Source organism: Gekko japonicus, unplaced genomic scaffold, assembly GCF_001447785.1.
Source record: "Gekko japonicus isolate JY-2015 unplaced genomic scaffold, Gekko_japonicus_V1.1 scaffold386, whole genome shotgun sequence".
NCBI lineage: Eukaryota > Metazoa > Chordata > Lepidosauria > Squamata > Gekkonidae > Gekko > Gekko japonicus.
In genome coordinates this window covers 206698-223360 of record NW_015163100.1, presented here as the reverse complement: position 1 = coordinate 223360, position 16663 = coordinate 206698, and the positions used below count along the sequence as shown (strand labels likewise).

General features: G+C 57.0%; 2 protein-coding genes across 2 annotated transcripts in view; one reads left to right on the top strand and one right to left on the bottom strand.

The window, feature by feature from the left end:
- The window catches only part of CDH15 (cadherin 15), a 24682-nt gene extending 21353 nt beyond the window's left edge, over positions 1-3329 (top strand). The window contains exons 12-14 of the mRNA XM_015406706.1: positions 237-373; positions 1229-1396; positions 2530-3329. Coding sequence (XP_015262192.1) covers positions 237-373; positions 1229-1396; positions 2530-2727 — 503 coding nt within the window. The 3' untranslated portion in view covers positions 2728-3329. The remainder of the gene's footprint in view (positions 1-236; positions 374-1228; positions 1397-2529) is intronic.
- A 2028-nt stretch (positions 3330-5357) lies between these two features.
- The window catches only part of SLC22A31 (solute carrier family 22 member 31), a 14118-nt gene continuing 2812 nt past the window's right edge, over positions 5358-16663 (bottom strand). Inside the window, exons 2-9 of the mRNA XM_015406680.1 lie at positions 16438-16541; positions 13781-13935; positions 12457-12625; positions 9330-9475; positions 8067-8175; positions 7036-7250; positions 6384-6495; positions 5358-5778 (exon numbers count right to left, since the gene is read on the bottom strand). Of these exons, the coding sequence (XP_015262166.1) occupies positions 5358-5778; positions 6384-6495; positions 7036-7250; positions 8067-8175; positions 9330-9475; positions 12457-12625; positions 13781-13935; positions 16438-16541 (1431 nt within the window). The remainder of the gene's footprint in view (positions 5779-6383; positions 6496-7035; positions 7251-8066; positions 8176-9329; positions 9476-12456; positions 12626-13780; positions 13936-16437; positions 16542-16663) is intronic.

Here is a 16663-nt window from a genome sequence, read left to right as displayed (position 1 = left end):
GGGGGGGGGGGGCCAGGGGACGGAGGGGGGGGGGGGGGTTTGGAGCCCAACAGATATTGGAAAGTTAGGGATAGGTGCCTCTTGTGCCACCGTGCCCCCCCGTCTTCTGCGGCCCCCCCTGGAACTCCCCAGAAGCCAGTGGTGGGGGCATCAGGGGTGGGGGGCAGCGGCGAAGGCGGGAGCTGCGGCCCAGGAGCCTGGCCGCTGAGCCTCTCACACCTCGTTTCTGCTGGCAGTGCTGGTGCTGCTAGTGGCCGGCTTGGAGCACTCCCGCCGCCGGGCGTTCCGCAAGAGCCTGCTGGGTGGCTCGCAGGATGATTTTCGGGACAACGTCCTCAACTACGACGAACAGGGAGGAGGCGAAGAGGACCAGGTAAGGTGGGGAGAGGCCGCAGCGCCTCGGAAGCGACGGCAGGGGCTTGGCTGGGACACCATCCCAAGGACACCACCTGGAACCAACCCCGGAGACCCCTGCTTGGGGTTTTCGGTGCCTGCCAGTGTTCCCTCCAAGCCGAGTTAGTGTGAGCCAGCTCACAGTTTTTTAGTCTCTGGCTCACACCTTTTTGTCTCAGCTCAGGAAGGATGGGGCTCCAGAGCAAACCAATTTATGCAGGAGCCAAATGGCTCGCTCACAGTTTTAATGCCAGGAGCTCACAAAGTAGAATTTTTGCTCACAAGACTCCACAGCTTAGAAGAAGAGACTGGATTTATACCCTGCCCTTCACTACCCAAAGGAGTCTCAAAGCAGCTTACAAACTCCTTTCCCTTCCCCTCCCCCACAACAGGCACCCTGTGAGGCAGGTGGGGCTGAGAGAGCTCTGACATAAACTGTTCTTTTTCAAGAACAGCTCTGAGAGAACTATGGCTTGCCCAAGGTCATCCAGCAGGTGCAAGTGGAGGAGTGGGGAATCAAACCCGGTTCTCCCAGATTAGAGTCCGCCCACTTAACCGCGACACCAAACTGGCTCTTGACCAGTGTTCCCTCCAAGCCGAGTTAGTGTGAGCCAGCTCACAGTTTTTTAGCCTCTGGCTCACACATTTGTGTCTCAGCTCAGGAAGGGTGGCTCCAGAGTAAGCCAATTCATGCAGTAGCCAAATTGCTCGCTCACAAAGTAGGATTTTTGCTCACAGGACCCCACAGCTTAGAGGGAGCATTGGCGCCCCCCGCCCCCCCAGCAGCCCCCCCAGGAGAGCTGGCCTGCTGCTGGAAGGTTCCTTCTTTTCACAGGACGCCTATGACATCAACCAGCTGCGCAACCCAGACCTCCTGTTCTCTCCTCCCTCCCCCCGGATCAAGCCCCCCCTCCGGAAGGACCATCCCTACGGCTACAGCTTGCCTCAGTATCCTCGCCGGGTGCCTGCCGGCCCTTCGGACATAGAAGACTTCATCAATGAGGCAAGGCCGGAACGCTGCTGGGGCAGGGGGAACCGCTCAGGCTGGGGAGCAGAGGTGCAAGGGGGCTGAGCCCCTCCCCTCCCCTCGGAGGTCTACGGCCGGGCTCTGCCTTTGAGGCTGTGCCAAGCAGTGTTCCCTCTAAGCTGAGCGAGTGTGAGCCAGCCCACATTTTTTTAGCCTCCGGCTCACACATTTTCGCCTTAGCTCAGGAAGGAGGGCTCCAGAGTAAACCAATTTATGCAGCAGCCAAATCACTCGCTTACAACTTTAAGGCCAGCTGTTCAGAAAGTAGGATTTTTGCTCACAAGACTCCACAGCTTAGAGGGGGCATTGGTGCCAAGTGTTGCAACCCTGGCTCTATGGGCCAACTGGGCATTGTTCCCTTTGGCCTCTGGACAGCGCCGCCGGGCAGTTCTGCTCACTCAGGAGAGAGTGACAGGCCAGTCCGACTGGTTTTCCTTCCCCACCAGGAATGGGAGAGGTACTGAAGGCCCAGCAGAGCAGTCCCTCCCCAAATCACTGTTTTCTGGAGTCTTGAAAATAAACAGGATCAGATTTAAGTGGAATTAACCCCCCCCCACACACACACACACAAATTTGTAGTTATGTTATGGGCCTTCACCCAACGGTATCCACACTTTTTCAGTCTTTCCTCTGTAAGAACTAGAGAGGCTGATTGAGGAAAGGGAAAAACAGAGTGGAGATTGTCCAGCTACGGGGCGGTGCCCCACCTCTCCTAGTCCCTGCGGGCCGGGCGTAATAAGCAATCCCACCAAACTGAAAAGTTGTAATTCGTGTGTGCATGGATGCCAGAGACACAGGTGGGAACAGTGTCAAAACCTCCTAAATAGAAGAAGAGGAGATTGGATTTATAGTCTGCCCTTCACTACCTGAAGGTGTCTGAGCGGCTTACCATCTCCTTTCCCTCCCCCTCCCCACAACAGACACCCTGTGAGGTAGGCGGGGCTGAGAGAGCTCTCTCTCGAGAACTGCCCTTGGGAGAACAGCTCTGAGTGAACTTGTGAGTGACCCAAGGTCACACCAGCAGCTGCACGTGGAAGTGTGGGGAATCAAACCCGGTTCTCCCAGATTAGAGTCCGTGCTCTTGACCAAGGCCCGTCTCCTGCCTGCAGGGTCTGGAAGTGGCCGATGCCGACCCCGGCGTGCCTCCCTACGACACCGCCCTCATCTACGACTACGAGGGGGACAGCTCAGCCGGCGGGTCCCTCAGCTCCATCCTCTCCAGCTTGGAGGACGACGATCAGGATTACGACTACCTCAACGAGTGGGGGCCGCGCTTCCGGCGCTTGGCGGAGCTCTACGGCCAGTAAGGAGAAGCCACGGAGGAGGAGGGAGGGAGGTGGGGAGAGACAGTTTGATGAGGGGTGCCGAGACCAGACACCGTGTGGACATCCCAGGAGCCACGGCAAAGCCCGGGACTTCACCGACAACCCCAGACAGGCTGCAGCCATCTTCTTTCCTGGGGCCCTGGCTGGGTGTGAAACCGGACCCTCCTCCCTGTGCAGGAACAGCTCCAGAGGTCCCCACTTCCTGCAGGCAACAGCCCCCACCCTCTGGGTGGGGGGCAGCCGTGGGCGCACCGGAAGCAGACCTCCTTGGGTGTCAAGACCAGTGCCAGGGAGGGAAAGACCTGATGCCTTCAGGGGACCAGACGTTGGCCAAGGCACTGCAAAAAGAGCAGAGCAACCCCCCCCCCATGGGAATGGAGATGGGGGGAGCATTTCTTGCCACCCGGACAAAAGAGAGTGAGGGGCTGCAGGTGGATCAGCAAACAAAGAGATGGTCTCAGTCCAGAGAACTTACAATATATGAATCATGCAACTGTGATAAAGAAGCATTCGCAATTTTTTATCTAAAGATGTTATAAAGGTAAAGGTTCCCTTGCTCGAAAGCCAGTCGAATCTGACTCTAGGGTTGCGGTGCTCATCTCCGTTTCAAAGCCGAAGAGCCAGCGCTGTCCGAAGACGTTTCCGTGGTCATGTGGCCGGCGTGACTAAACACCAAGGCGCACGGAACGCTTTTCCCTTCCCACCGAAGTGGTACCTATTTATCTACTTGCAATTTCTTGCTTTCGAACTGCTAGGTTGGCAGGAGCTAGAACTGAGCATATATATGATGTTATACAAAACATTAATATATATGATGTTATACAAAACATTAATTTCTGAAGTGATTATTACAGGAGATAATACAATAGAAAAACGGAAGCAAAAAGGCGGGACGGTGGTCTCCGGATTGGTGCTGCCGTTTCGACAATCTGTCTTCTTCTGACCAAAGATTGTGTCCTTATAAATTAATGTTTTGTATAACATCGTTAGATAAAAAATTGTGAATGCAGGCGGATCAGGACAGGAGACCTGGAAAAGGACAGACGCGGACACTTGGAGGGGAGGCAGCAGAAGACAGCAGGAAGACCAGGGGAGAGTGGCTGTGCTACAGCTGTAGATCGAAAGGGTGGGGGGGAGGACGGGAACCAGGCTGGGAAACGGGCAAGGCCAGATCCTGGGGGCGGGAGAAGACTCCGGACATGAGCTGCATTGCAGGGAGGGCGCGCCTCCTTTCTGTGTACACCTGGCCACCAGGGACAGGACAGAATTTGTCCAGCCTGCAGGAAGCCCTGCCCAGAGGGGGTATTTCTGGGCCCTACTAGGGTGTGCCTGCCCCTGCTGGCCAGGCAGTCTACAGTGTGGGGGCAGTGCTTCTGGGCCTCTCAGTGCCTGCCGTTCCAGGTGCACACACACCCTGCTGCTCAGCGTTTCCTGGAATACAGGCATGTAGGTAGGATGGGACTAGTTGGTGTCTTGTCCTACATCCTAAGCACTGTTTTGCTCCTTTTGAGACTTTTTCGAAGGAATAGGCCTTTCATGGTAACATTTAAAGGGACTGTTTTCAGAACAGGAGAACAAGCATGAGGTAGTGGTTAAAGTGTTGGACTGGGATCTGGGAAACCCAGGTTCAAATCCCCACTCTACCATGGAAGCTTGCTGGGTGACCTTGGGCCAGTCACATGCTCTTAGCCTAACCTACTTCACGGGGTTGCTGTAAGGCTAAAACAGAGGAGAGGAGAACAATGTAATCCACTTTGGGTCCCCGTTGAGGTGAAAGGCAGGATATCAATAAAGTAAATAAAATAAAGTAGATACATATTTCTGGGGGAAGGACTCCCCTTAGTCACTAATGATTCTACGCACAGCAAGGTGCTTCAGGGGACTAAGGGGCTCCTTTAGAACAGGGCTGGCCTACCAAGGTGCAGGTAGGATTGTATAATATCCACCTTGACTCATGATGGGGAAGGTCTGTCCTCACCCGGAATTGTAGCTATCTTGCAACGTGGCCCCGGCTTACCTCAACTACCTTCGCGACTCAGAGCCTGGGGAGAGGGTGGAGCAGGTGCTGATTTGGGTACATGGATGGAAAGGTGCTTTTAACCTTATCATTAATATTCTAACCACTGTCCTCAAACTAATCTTTATCATTAAAGGCAAACTATGGCCCCTGCCACACGGGGAGGAAAACACGGGCAAAGTGCGGCTTTTTAAAGCCGCACCAAAAGAGACATGCGGCAGTGGGATCACATAGATCCCCTGAGCCGCCGCGCACTTCCTCCCCTGCACAATCAGATTTTTTTCCCCTTTTATTTAACTAGAAACAGATGCCCTGGTTTATTAAGCCTTCCTGCTGGTGCCAGAATGGGGGGGGGAGGCTCTGCCCCTGCACAGCTGTGCTGGCTTCTTCAAGAGGAGTGGGGGGCCGGGGGGGCTCCATTTACACCTTTTCAGACACACCTGACTGGGGCAAGACCGACTGCCCTTCCTGCTAGGGGCACTCCAAAGAACATTTGGACACAAGGCACCAGGGCGCTTGGAACAGCCCCCTACCCAAATCAACTCCAGTTCAGCCCCCTTGTGCCCACAGCCGGGGGACTGGGGGCGTCCATCCACTACATCCCCTCCGCTGGGCTGTCGTGGGGCTCCGGGAGCAGCTCCATCCGCAGCTGGGCCTCCGAACGGCTGTGAGCTCCCAGCATCTTCTTGGTGGCTGCGACGAGTCGCGCGTAGCTGGCCGGATCGTAGGCCCCGCCCCCGGGCTGGGGGGAGAGGAGGGGCAGGTGGTCCCTGCGGCGGCCTCGGGTGGAGCGGAAGAGGGGGGGCCGGCGCTGGCTCTCCCCTTCGCGCATGGAGTCCGGCAGGGGCCTGCCGCTGGTCTCCGGGAGCAGCATGATGCTCAGCACCGACAGGATGGCAAAGGAGGCAAAGACCACGTGGTGCAGGAAGAAGCCCCGGCTGTGGTGGATGTCCAGGATGGGGCTGGCGGCCAAGCCCACTGCGCTGGCGGCCAGGATGAGGCCCAGCCCGGCACCCCTGGAAAGGGAGGAAAGGAAACACGCCCTGCAGCCGTGGCCAATACCCCCCCTTCCCCTTCCCGCCAACCTCACAGAGCTGCACATCCCTTAAAGGTAAAGGTCTCCCTTGCTCGAAAGCCAGTCGAATCCGACTCTAGGGTTGCGGTGCTCATCTCCGTTTCAAAGCCGAAGAGCCAGCGCTGTCCGAAGACGTTTCCGTGGTCATGTGGCCGGGTGACTAAACACCAAGGCGCACGGAACGCTGTGACCTTCCCACCGGAGTGGTACCTATTTATCTACTTGCAATTTCTTGCTTTCGAACTGCTAGGTTGGCAGGAGCTGGAACTAGGAACAGGAGCTCACCCCGTCTTGCGGCACCCGGGTCTCGAACTGCTGAACTACTGACCTTCCACAGCCTGCAGTTCAGCGTCTTAACCACTTGAGCCACCGCAGCTCCTGCACATCCCTTACAAAGGACTTAAATTGGCCCCGGGAAGCCACAGGGCCCGGGTGGACTCTCCCCCCAGCATAAGGCGGCAGTCCCCCTGCTAGTCCTCGTGTCCCAGCCCAGCCAGTTCCGCCTCGTGAGTAAGTGCAACCCCGCAGGGCTGCTCTCTCACTCACCTGACCACGGTGGGCAGGACTTCGCTGGCAAAGAAGATGCTGAGGGCCGTGACGGCTTGGGATGCAAGGATGCCCAGGACGGAGAGAGCCAGGATGAGCCAGGCCATCAGGTCTAGAGGAGAGGAGGGTAGATCTTGAGCTCCCGTGCAATCCGGGCAGGAGCAGAGCAAACGGGGGACGCGTGTGACTCCAGCCGTGAGGCCGGGGAAACGGACAGAGCAGGAGGGAGCGTCTGGAAAGCGACCCTGTACATCAGAAGGGCTCCGGGAATAAGAAACCCTGCCCCGTGGCAGTCGGCTTGCCAGCTCCGTGTTGGGAAATACCCGGAGGTTTGAGGGTTGGAGCCCGAAGAGGGTGGGGCTTGAAGAAGGGAGGGACTTCAATGCCACAGAGTCCACCTCCCAAAGCGGCCATTTTCTCAAGGTGAACTAATCTGTCGGCTGGAAGTCAGTGGCAATCCCAGGAAATCTCCAGCTACCACCTGGGGGTTTGGCGACCCGATGTGGCCGAGCAGAGAGAGCCCGTCTCCCCAACTAGCCCCACCAGGGGGCTCCGGCAGGACCAAAGCCCCTTCCTCACAGCTCCTGGAGCCCCCGACCCACAGAGGCTTCCCCCCTCTCCCAGGAAGTCACATGACCTGCCCTCCCCTTACACGGAGTCAGGGCCAGCAGGAGCAGCGCAGAGATGCCCATCAGGATGGTGCTCAGCAGGAGGACGGGCCGGCGCCCGAAACGGTCCACAGTCAGGCAGAGGAAGAGGAGAGCCACCGCCTCCCCACCGGCCACCAAGAAGTAGGGGAGATAGAAGTGCGGGGGGTAAGGGGCCAGGTTGCGGGTGAAGCAGTGGCGGATCCCGCTCCCAATGAAGCTGGTGGGGGGAGGGAGGAGAGAGACCGTTAAGACGTTTGGCACATCAAAATAACTACAGTGACCACCAGGGGTCATTTCCTGCAGGAGCACACAGGAGCAGAGCTCCGGCAGTAAAGAGCCCAGGGGGCTGGCACATGCAACAAGCCCCGCCCCCTGCTCCCAGCAGCCATGAGGAGCAAGAAGCAGTCAGGTAAGTTGCAGTGGGTGTTGCCTTCTGACACTCTTCCGGTGATGTCAGGGGGTGTGGCATATGCAAATAAGTTATCCTAATGAGTTACGCTAATGAGGTCCGGCACCTCTTTTTCTACGAAATGACCCCTGGTGACTACACACCAGTCAGGACAAGTTGCAGGAAGAGGAGTTGTTCCTGTCGGCAGCAGGGGACAGGACTCGCAGGAATGGGTTTAAATGAAGGGTGGGAAGGGACCGACAGGATCTTAGGAAAAGCTTTTTGACAGAGAGTTGTGCCACAGTGGAATCCGCTGCCTGGGGAGGTGGTAAGCTCCCCCTCCCTGGCAGTCTTTAAGCAGCAGCTGGACAAACACTGGTCAGGGATGCTCTAGTCTAGGCTGATCCTGCATTGAGCAGAAGGTTGGACTAGATGGCCTCTGTATGGCCCCTTCCAACTCTGTGATTCTCTGTGTTATGGCTCTTGGGGGACAGGATCAGGGCCCAACAGGGAAGTACGCCAACATCCCCCCTCCTCACATGACCACAGCCCCAGTGACCACCAAACTGCTGCTGTCCAACTCCCTGGGTCTAATCCCTCTCCCCGTCCCCCGCCACCGCGGGCACGCCTTTGTCAGGTCCTCACGCCGCGAAGCCAAGGATGAGGCTGTTCTTCCAGATGACGCGGGTGCAGAAGATCTCCCAGATGTGGTGGAACCGGGGCTGGGGCAGCTCTTCAGACAGACTCAGCCGCTCTGGGGAGAGAAAGGGAGGCGGGTCTCCTCAGGTGACCCCGCGTGGGCCTAAAGGGCCATCAAGTGCCGGAGCCAACTTGGGGTGACCCTGCTGGGCTTTCAAGGCGAGAGACAGACAGAGGCGGGTTGCCGATGCCTGCCCCTGTGTCACGACCCGGGGCTTCCTTGGTAGTCTCCCATCCGTGGCCTTGCAAGGGCCGACCCTGCTTAGCTTCTGAGATCTGATGAGGTCGCCGATCTCACTTGTCGGGTGAAGAGCCTCTGTGACCAACTTTCCTGCTCCGATGCTCTTCGCCCGACAAGTGAGATCAGCAACCTCAATTTGATAACCACCTTCAAGTCCTTGAGGGGCTGTCGTATAGAGGATGGTGTGGAGTTGTTTTCTGTGGCCCCAGAAGGTCGGAGCAGAAACAACGGGTTGAAACTAAATCAGAAGATTTTTCGCTCAACGTTAGGAAGACCTTCCTGACACTTAGAGCAATTCCTCAGTGGGACAGGCTTCCTCGGGAGGTGGTGGGCGCTCCTTCTTGGGAGGTTTTCAAGCAGAGGCTAGACGGCCATCTGACAGCAATGCAGATTCTGTGAACTTGGGCAGATCATGAGAGGGAGGGGCAGGAAGGGTTGCCTCAGTGCGTAGTTCGCATGGCCCTTTCTTACACGCCCAGGGAAATGCTGATTGCCACTTTGGGACCAGGAAGCCATTTTTCTCCATGCCAGTTTGGCCGGGGGTCCTGGAGGTTTTTCTGTCACCTTCTGGGCATGGAACAGGGGTCGCTGGGGGTGTGTGGGAGGGGAGGTATTTGCAGATTTACTGCATTGTGCAGAGGGTTGGACTAGATGACCTTTGAGTTCCCTTCCAGCTCTATGATTCTATGATTCTATGAATTGCAGCCAAGAGAAACCCTTTCCGTAGAGCTCAGCTCCTGCCAGGGCGGGCCCTCCGGTTGCACGAGGCAAACCCCAGTAAGCAAACCTGGCAGGAGGCTGCTGTGGGCCACGCCCCAAATGCAAGTGCCGGGCTTGGCCGTCCAGCCTTCGGGTGCCAGAGGCCTTGGGACACCCAGCTGGGCATTTCCAGGGAGAGGCTGAAGCACCCCCACCCCAACACACACCCAGACCCGGGGGGGGGGGAGGGAGCCCCTCTCCGTCCTCACCGGCCAAGAGGTGCTCCGCAGTGTAGAAGTCCTCCTCCAGGGACAGGCCGTTGCCCTCCGCCAGGCTGCGCAGAGCCCTCCGGCCTTTCTCCAGCTGGCAGGTGGCCAGGAGCCAGCGGGCCGACTCGGGGAACAGGGAAGGACACCTGAGCAAGGGAGAGAGGCGGCAGAGGAGTCACCTTGGCACCCGGCCCGCCCACCCGCCTCCCGGGCAGAGGGGTGGCCAGTTGAAAGGACACACAAGATGAGGTTCAAGGGCAGGCAGAGACCGCCGAGAGCAGCCACAGTGGTGAAGGGGCTGCGTCCCACCCCAACTGCTTCACAGAGGCCCAGTTGCTAGGGGTCTCCTCGGGACCCCCACCACACGACCCCCACTCAATGGGCAGCCTCTCGTTACTTTCTCAATCCGACTCAATTCACACAAATGGCTATACGGATGAGATGATGCCAACTTTCCAGCTACAGAACTGAAGCCCATAGCACAACTGTTGGGTGTTACAAGTTAAAACACTTTTCAGTATTTACTGGGTTCATGATGTTTGTTAAGTCACATGTTTATTTGTATCCAATCTGTTTTAGACAGTTAGAAAGCCCGGGAAGTTCAGATCTAGTTTGTTGTTCTGATTGGAGACCAAAGTGCCAAGTATTAGCATTTTATGGCTTCTCTTCCCGTCTTGTGCTTCTTTGTTCTGAGCAAGGAGAAGAAGCCCTCTCTTCTGCCATTTTCATTCTAGCTGTAAGGATGTAGGCATATTAGCTCTTTGTTATTTTACATCCCGTGTGTACCTTTTTCCCCATGCTAAGTTGTAGTAAACTTTTATTCTTTTAAACACACCATGGACTCTGCGCCTCTTTAATACTCTGCTGATTTACTTTAAAATTAAGAATACCTCTGCGTCCCCTGGTCTGCAGCTCAGGGCAGAGAACAAGGCCGGGCAAGTGGAAAGCCCTCCAGCGACTCCTGCCGAATGGTTCCCAAGCAGGCAAGTTCCTGTATGAGCGAGAACGGAGTCACTGAGCACGTGCAGTCAGAGGAGGACTTGATGTCCCACTACACACGCTAAGCCACTCTGTTCTTGCGTATACCCAGAATTAAAGTCTGTTGGTCTGAAGGGCGCCCGACTGGCGCCCGACTGGACTCAAGCTTTGTTCTGCCGCTTCAAGGCTACCCACCTGCATCTATCCCAGAACAAAGTCTGGGGCCGGGGGCACCTTTAAGACCAACAGAGTTTAATTCTGGGTATAAGCTCTCGTGGGCACGCACACCTCCTCAGATACGTGTCTGATGAAAAACAGTAAAAAGTCCAGCGGCGCCCTTAAGACTAACAAACTTTATTCTTGCATACGCTTTCGAGAAGCACAGCTCTCTTCATCAGGTACATGGAGGGTGTGAAGAAACTGCCCAGAGATATATAGGTGGTGAGGGGAGGAGGGAGAGGATGTAGGAAGTGCCGTGCAGAATCCTGCATCCTCCCCCCTCCCCTCCCCACCTATATATCTCTGGCCAGTTTCTTCACACCCTCCATGCATCTGATGAAGAGAGCTGTGCTTCTCGAAAGCTTATGCTACGAAAAGTTTGCTAGCCTTAAAGATGCTACTGGGCTTCTGACTATTTTGCAGCGACAGACTGCACGGCTCACTCCTCTGTATTCGATGAAGTGCGCATGCACACGAGAGCTTAATTAGGCAGAGGTCATTCCCATCACCTACTGCCTGTTTTCCTCTTTAACTGGAGATGCTGCCGGGGATTGAACCTGGGACTGTCTGCATGCCAAGCAGAGGCTCTGCCACTGAGCCGTGGCCCCTAGCAAGAGTGTAAGAGAACACATGAAGCTGCCTTAGCCTGAATCAGACCCTCGGTCCATCAAGGTCAGCCTTGTCTAATCAGACTGGCAGCGGCCCTCCTGGCTCTCAGGCAGAGGAAGGTCCTTCCCATCCCCTCCTGCCTGGTCCTTTTCAACTGGAGATGCCACCGGGGATTGAACCTGCACGTCGAGCAGACGCTCTGCCTCTGAGCCACAGCCTCTGCCCTGGTTCGATCCCATGCAGCCGGACAGCAGGCCTTATCCTGGTCTGACGTCACAAGAACAGTCCTTCTTGGAGTCTCCTGGTGTCTCCTATATCCCTAGCACCAATGTTAAATCGTGGCCATCGCATGGGACCCTCTCTGCCGCCCCCCCCTCCCTTCCCACTGGCCACTTGGCAGGTTTGGCTCGCAGCCCTGCTGGCAGGGGGAACGGCCAGTCCAAGTCCAAGTCCACGCACAAGGCCCTCTCCTGGAGGACAGCTGGAGTGTGTTTGGTGGGTGCCGAGCAAACATTCTTTGCTGGAGTGCTGCTGGGGCAAAGCTCTTCTGTTCCGGGAAAGGCACTCGAGCCAACCGCCGCCCCACACTCACTTTCAGGTGCATCCTGAGAACTTACGCAATTATCAGGTGTGGCGACAAAGGTCTGGGTCTTGCAACACTGTGAACTCAGAGAACAGAAGGAGCCAAGGCCCCGGACACACGCAAGCACCCAGCACGGAACAGGCGGCCCATTTGTCCTGGGCCCCACAACCAGTGCTCCCTGTAAGCCGAGTGAGTGTGCGCTAACTCACAGATGTTTAGCCTCCAGCTCACAGATTTTTGTCTTAGCCCAGGAAGGAGGGCTCCAGAGCAAACTGATTTAGGCAGCAGCCGAATGGCTCGCTCACAACTTTAATGTCGGCAGCTTGCAAAGTAGAATTTTTGCTCACAAGACTCCACAGCCTAGAGGGAGCATTGCAAACGCCCCGCCCCCCCGCTCTTTATCATCAGGCCTCACAAACACCCCCCCACACCCTCTTCTTCCTGTATGCATCCTTGTTCCTTCTGGATTTTAAACTCTCTTCACTGGGCTGCAGGAAATCACGGCAATGCCTGACTGGCAGCAAAGACGTTTGGCTCGACTGTTTCTTCGGGAAGCCAGGCAGCAGGGCTTGGCGCTGGTTCCCTGGGAGGAAAGGCTGAAGCACTGGGTGGGGTCCAGTTGAGGAGCAAGTTAAGTGGCTCAATGCTGCTAGCCGCACTGGCCACTTTGAAAGACCTGCAAGCCCGAACTCCAAGGCCTCTGCCCCTCCTCTTAGCAAGCCCGACAGGCACACTTACCAGTAGCAGAGAGCCGGCAGCGCCAGCCCCAGGGTTATCGCCCCCTGTAGGACCCGCCACTCCTTGCAGGCCGCCGCCAGCCCTGGCAAGAGCAGCTCCCCGAACACCCAGCAGAAACCGGCCCCCATGGTGACGACCAGCCGATGGGGAGGGTCGCACAACTCCAGCCCTGGGGAGGAAGCAGAACAGGATGCAAAACCAACGAGGAAAGCAGGAGGAGGGGGGAAACGAAGGGGAGCCAGGGGGTGGTCAGGGTGGGCAGCAAACAGCTACGGACAAGGAGGTGGGCAGCCGTGCCAGCTGCAGCCACTTAAGTCTAGCAGCACCTGGCAGACCAACAACGTTTCCCGAGGCGCGTAAGCTTGCAAGAGTCAACGCTGACGTTGTCAGATGGTCTGAAGTCACAGCTTTGACTCTGGAAAGCCCATACCCCCCCTCGGCTGTGCCTGCACTCAAGTCCGGCTGCTCTACTGCAGGCCAGGACGGGTAACCCTCTGGAACTTTTTTGACAGATTGTCAGCACCCACCTTCCGCTAGCAACCCTGAAACTACACGGGTACCCTTTTGGGCACAGGGAGAGCTGATCGGCCGATGCTGCTGTACCAGTTCCTTTGCCAGCCAGCTGCCTGTTTACCCTGGCTGCCAGGGCGTGTGTCCCCGGCCTGCCTTTCCCGGCTCTGCCCACATTCCCCCATCCCGAAAGGAAGGAGGGAGGGAGGAAGAGCAAACAGCCATGTCGGGCTTTGTTTCCACTCCTCTCACAAAGCACGCAGCACCTTGCGTCCCTGAGTCTGTGCCTGCCTAGGGGGGCCAGCTCAGGCCCGGCAGCTTACCCGGCCTGCCTTCCCTTGCAGAGGAGGGAGGGAGAGCAGGTGACTGGTAGCTCCCCAGGTTCTGAGCATGCCCGGGCGGAGGCAGCTCTGCGTGCATTTGGGCCGTGGCAGAGTGGAGTGGCTGGCCCAGAACATAAAAACACCCTGGAACAGCCCTGCTGCCAAACCCAGACGCTCCAACGGGTGCAAAGGCTCCGCCTGGGGTCTGTGGCTCCCCTCCTCCTGGAAGCCGCACAGGCCAATGGAAGCCAGAAGTGCCAAGCGAAGGCACGAGGCTCTAGGTGCAGGCAGTGAGGGCCTAACTTGGGTGCCCGTGGGAGATGGTGTCCTGCTCTGGGGCGCCGCCAAGCGAAGGTGTCCTCCTTTCACGCCCTGCTCAGAGGACATCTCCTGCTGGTGGGAGGCTGACAGGTCCTGCTCCCAGACGCCAACCGCCTGCCACGCCAGCGTCCCTCAGAGAAGGAGCCCGGGGGCAGCAGAGGGGCACTCACTTGCCACGTAGAGAGAGAGGAAGGTGCCCGCCAACATCGCCCCAAAGAACAGCCGCAGGAGCGCCAGCATGATGTAGTTCACTGCCAGCGCCACAGCAACGCCCAGCGGTACAGACAGCATCAGCGGGGAGATGAAAGCTGCCCGGCGACCAAACCTAGAAATATGAAGGGGGGGGGAAAGAGGTAAGCAAAGCTACAAAGCTGCCAAACATCCAGCCACCATTGCGAGTGCATGGGGGAACGGGGAAAGGGGCCCGGACCTGAATGCGGGTTTCCAGGCTGCCCATCACGACGCGCTTTGCCACAAGAGAAGAGGAGAAGAAAAGATTGGATTTATACCCCACTCTTCACTGGGAGTCTCAGAGCAGCTTACAAGCTCCCTTCCCTCCCCCTCCCCACAACAGACAGACACCGGCTGTGAGGCAGGTGGGGCTGAGAGAGCTCTGACAGAAACTGCTCTTTTTCAAGGACAGCTCTGACAGAACTACAGCTTGCCCAAGGTCATCCAGCCAGGTGCAAGTGGAGGTGTGGGGAATCAAACCCGGCTCTCCCAGATTAGAGTCCTTGCACTTAACCACGACACCAAACTGGCTCTCTAGAAGAAGAGGAGACTGAGTTTATACCCCTCTCTTCACTGGGAGTCTCAGAGCAGCTTACAAACTCCCTTCCCTCCCCCTCCCCACAACAGACAGACACCGGCTGTGAGGCAGGTGGGGCTGAGAGAGCTCTGACAGAAACTGCTCTTTTTCAAGGACAGCTCTTATCAGAGCTATGGCTTGCCCAAAGTCATCCAGCAGCTGCAAGTGGAGGAGTGGGGAATCAAACCCGGTTCTCCCAGATTAAGAGTCCACGTGCTTAACCACGACACCAAACAACTCTGGGTGTTTGCATTTTAACAGCCGCCAGAAATAGCAGAATTGGATAATCTGACAATGAAGCTCCATGGGAAGGAGGATGACGTCTATGATAGTATCTGGATAAAGTTTTACAGTTGGTTAGAGGAGAACGTTTAGATTTACGGATAAGCTGGAAGAGCTGAGTGTAGGGGTTACGGTTCACAGCAAAGGGTTATGACTTTATGGAATCCACGTTTATGTTGTATGTTTGTTCCATGTTTGTTTCAGGTTAATGTTCTATGTTTGTCGCAAAAATCAATAAAAAATAATTAAAAAAAAAAAAAACCAGCCGCCCAAAGGCCCCATCGCTTTTGAGAGAGCGCATCCCTGTCAGACACACCGTGGCGGCCCGAACGTCCAGTTTCCAGGGAACAAGCAGCCATCGCAAGCCCTGCGGAGAGGACAGGACCAGTGTTCCCTCTAAGCTGAGTGAGTGTGAGCCAGCTCACCGTTTTTTAGCCTCCGACTCATACATTTTTGTCTCCGCTCTGGAAGGAGGGCTCCAGAGAAAACTAGTTCATGCAGCAGCCAAATCGCTGGCTCACAACCTCAATGCCAGTAGCTCACAAAGTAGAATTTTTGCTCACAAGACTCCACAGCTTAGAGGGAACATTGGACAGGACCAGTGTTCCCTCTAAGCTGAGTGAGTGTGAGCCAGCTCACCGTTTTTTAGCCTCCGGCTCACTCATTTTTGTCTTCGCTCAGGAAGGAGGGCTCCAGGGCAAACTAATTGATGCAGCAGCCAAATGGCTCGCTCACCACTTTAATGCCAGTGGCTCACCAAGTGGAATTTTTGCTCACAGGACTCTGCCGCTTAGAGGGAGCATTGGACAGGGACCCCCCCCCCACTCCACCTGGGCGTCCTTCCCCCAGGCCCCAGCCTGGCAGTCCCTTTTGGCGCTTCCCAAAGCACCCTCCTCTTCCCCATCCAAGGAGCAGGAGACCCCTCCTCTCTCTCCGCCCTTCATCTCAGGAGAGAAGAGCCAGAGTCCAGGAGCATCTCACAGACTGGCACAATGCGTGGCCGGGGAGGAGCGTTCGGGAGTTACGCGCCCTTCCTCGGATTCTGCTGCTACGGACAGACTAGCTCCACGGCTGCCCATTGTCTCGAGAGCCTCCAGCTCGCCCTTTCAGAGCCCCAGGGCAGGAGATGTGCCCACAAGACCCTCCTTCCCCTCCTCGCTTCAGCTGCCTCACAGCCAACGCTCCCTCTGAGCTGTGGAGTCTTGTGAGCAAAAACCCTGCTTTGTGAGCGGCTGGCATGAAAGTTGTGAGCAAGCGATTCGGCTGCTCCATCAATTTGTTTGCTCCTGAGCCGAGACCAAAAAATGTGTGAGCTGGAGCCAAAAACGCTGTGAGCCAGCTCACACTCACTCAGCTTTGAGGGAACACTGCTCACACTTGGTTCCCGTGCCAGCCTCCTATGGGTCGTCCCCACCCCAACCCACTTAAAGGCAGGCAGCCAAAGGGCAGCCAGGAGCTGAGCCCAGACCAGCATCCAGCTCCGGCTTCTGGTGTCCTCCTGGCCCCACTGCTGGACCTCCTGAGGGCCCCTGGTGTTTCTGGCCACTGTGTGACACAGAAGAGTGTTGGACTGGAGGGGCCACTGGCCTGATCCAACACTGGCGTCTCTTGCGTTCCTATGACCGGAAAGTGACCAGTCCTCCTGGTGAAAAGGGCGGCCACAGGGGGGCAGCCGCCCACCCACAAAAAGGCCCCAGGAAGGGAGATGATGCTGGGAAGGGGGGGGGGGCGCACTACCTGTCGCAAGCGGCGCCGAAGCCCACGTAGCCGAGGACCCAGCCCAGGAGGTAGGTGGTCTGCTCCAGCGGCACCTGCCAGCGCTTCGAGCACACGAGGTCCCACTGCCAGGGGAGGGGAGAGGAGAGGGTCAGTCAGCCCCCCCCCGGAGGGGAAATGCGCCCAGCGACCCGCCCCCCCAGTTCTCCCCCCCCACACTGGCACGCCGCCCTCCCGCGGCCACGTG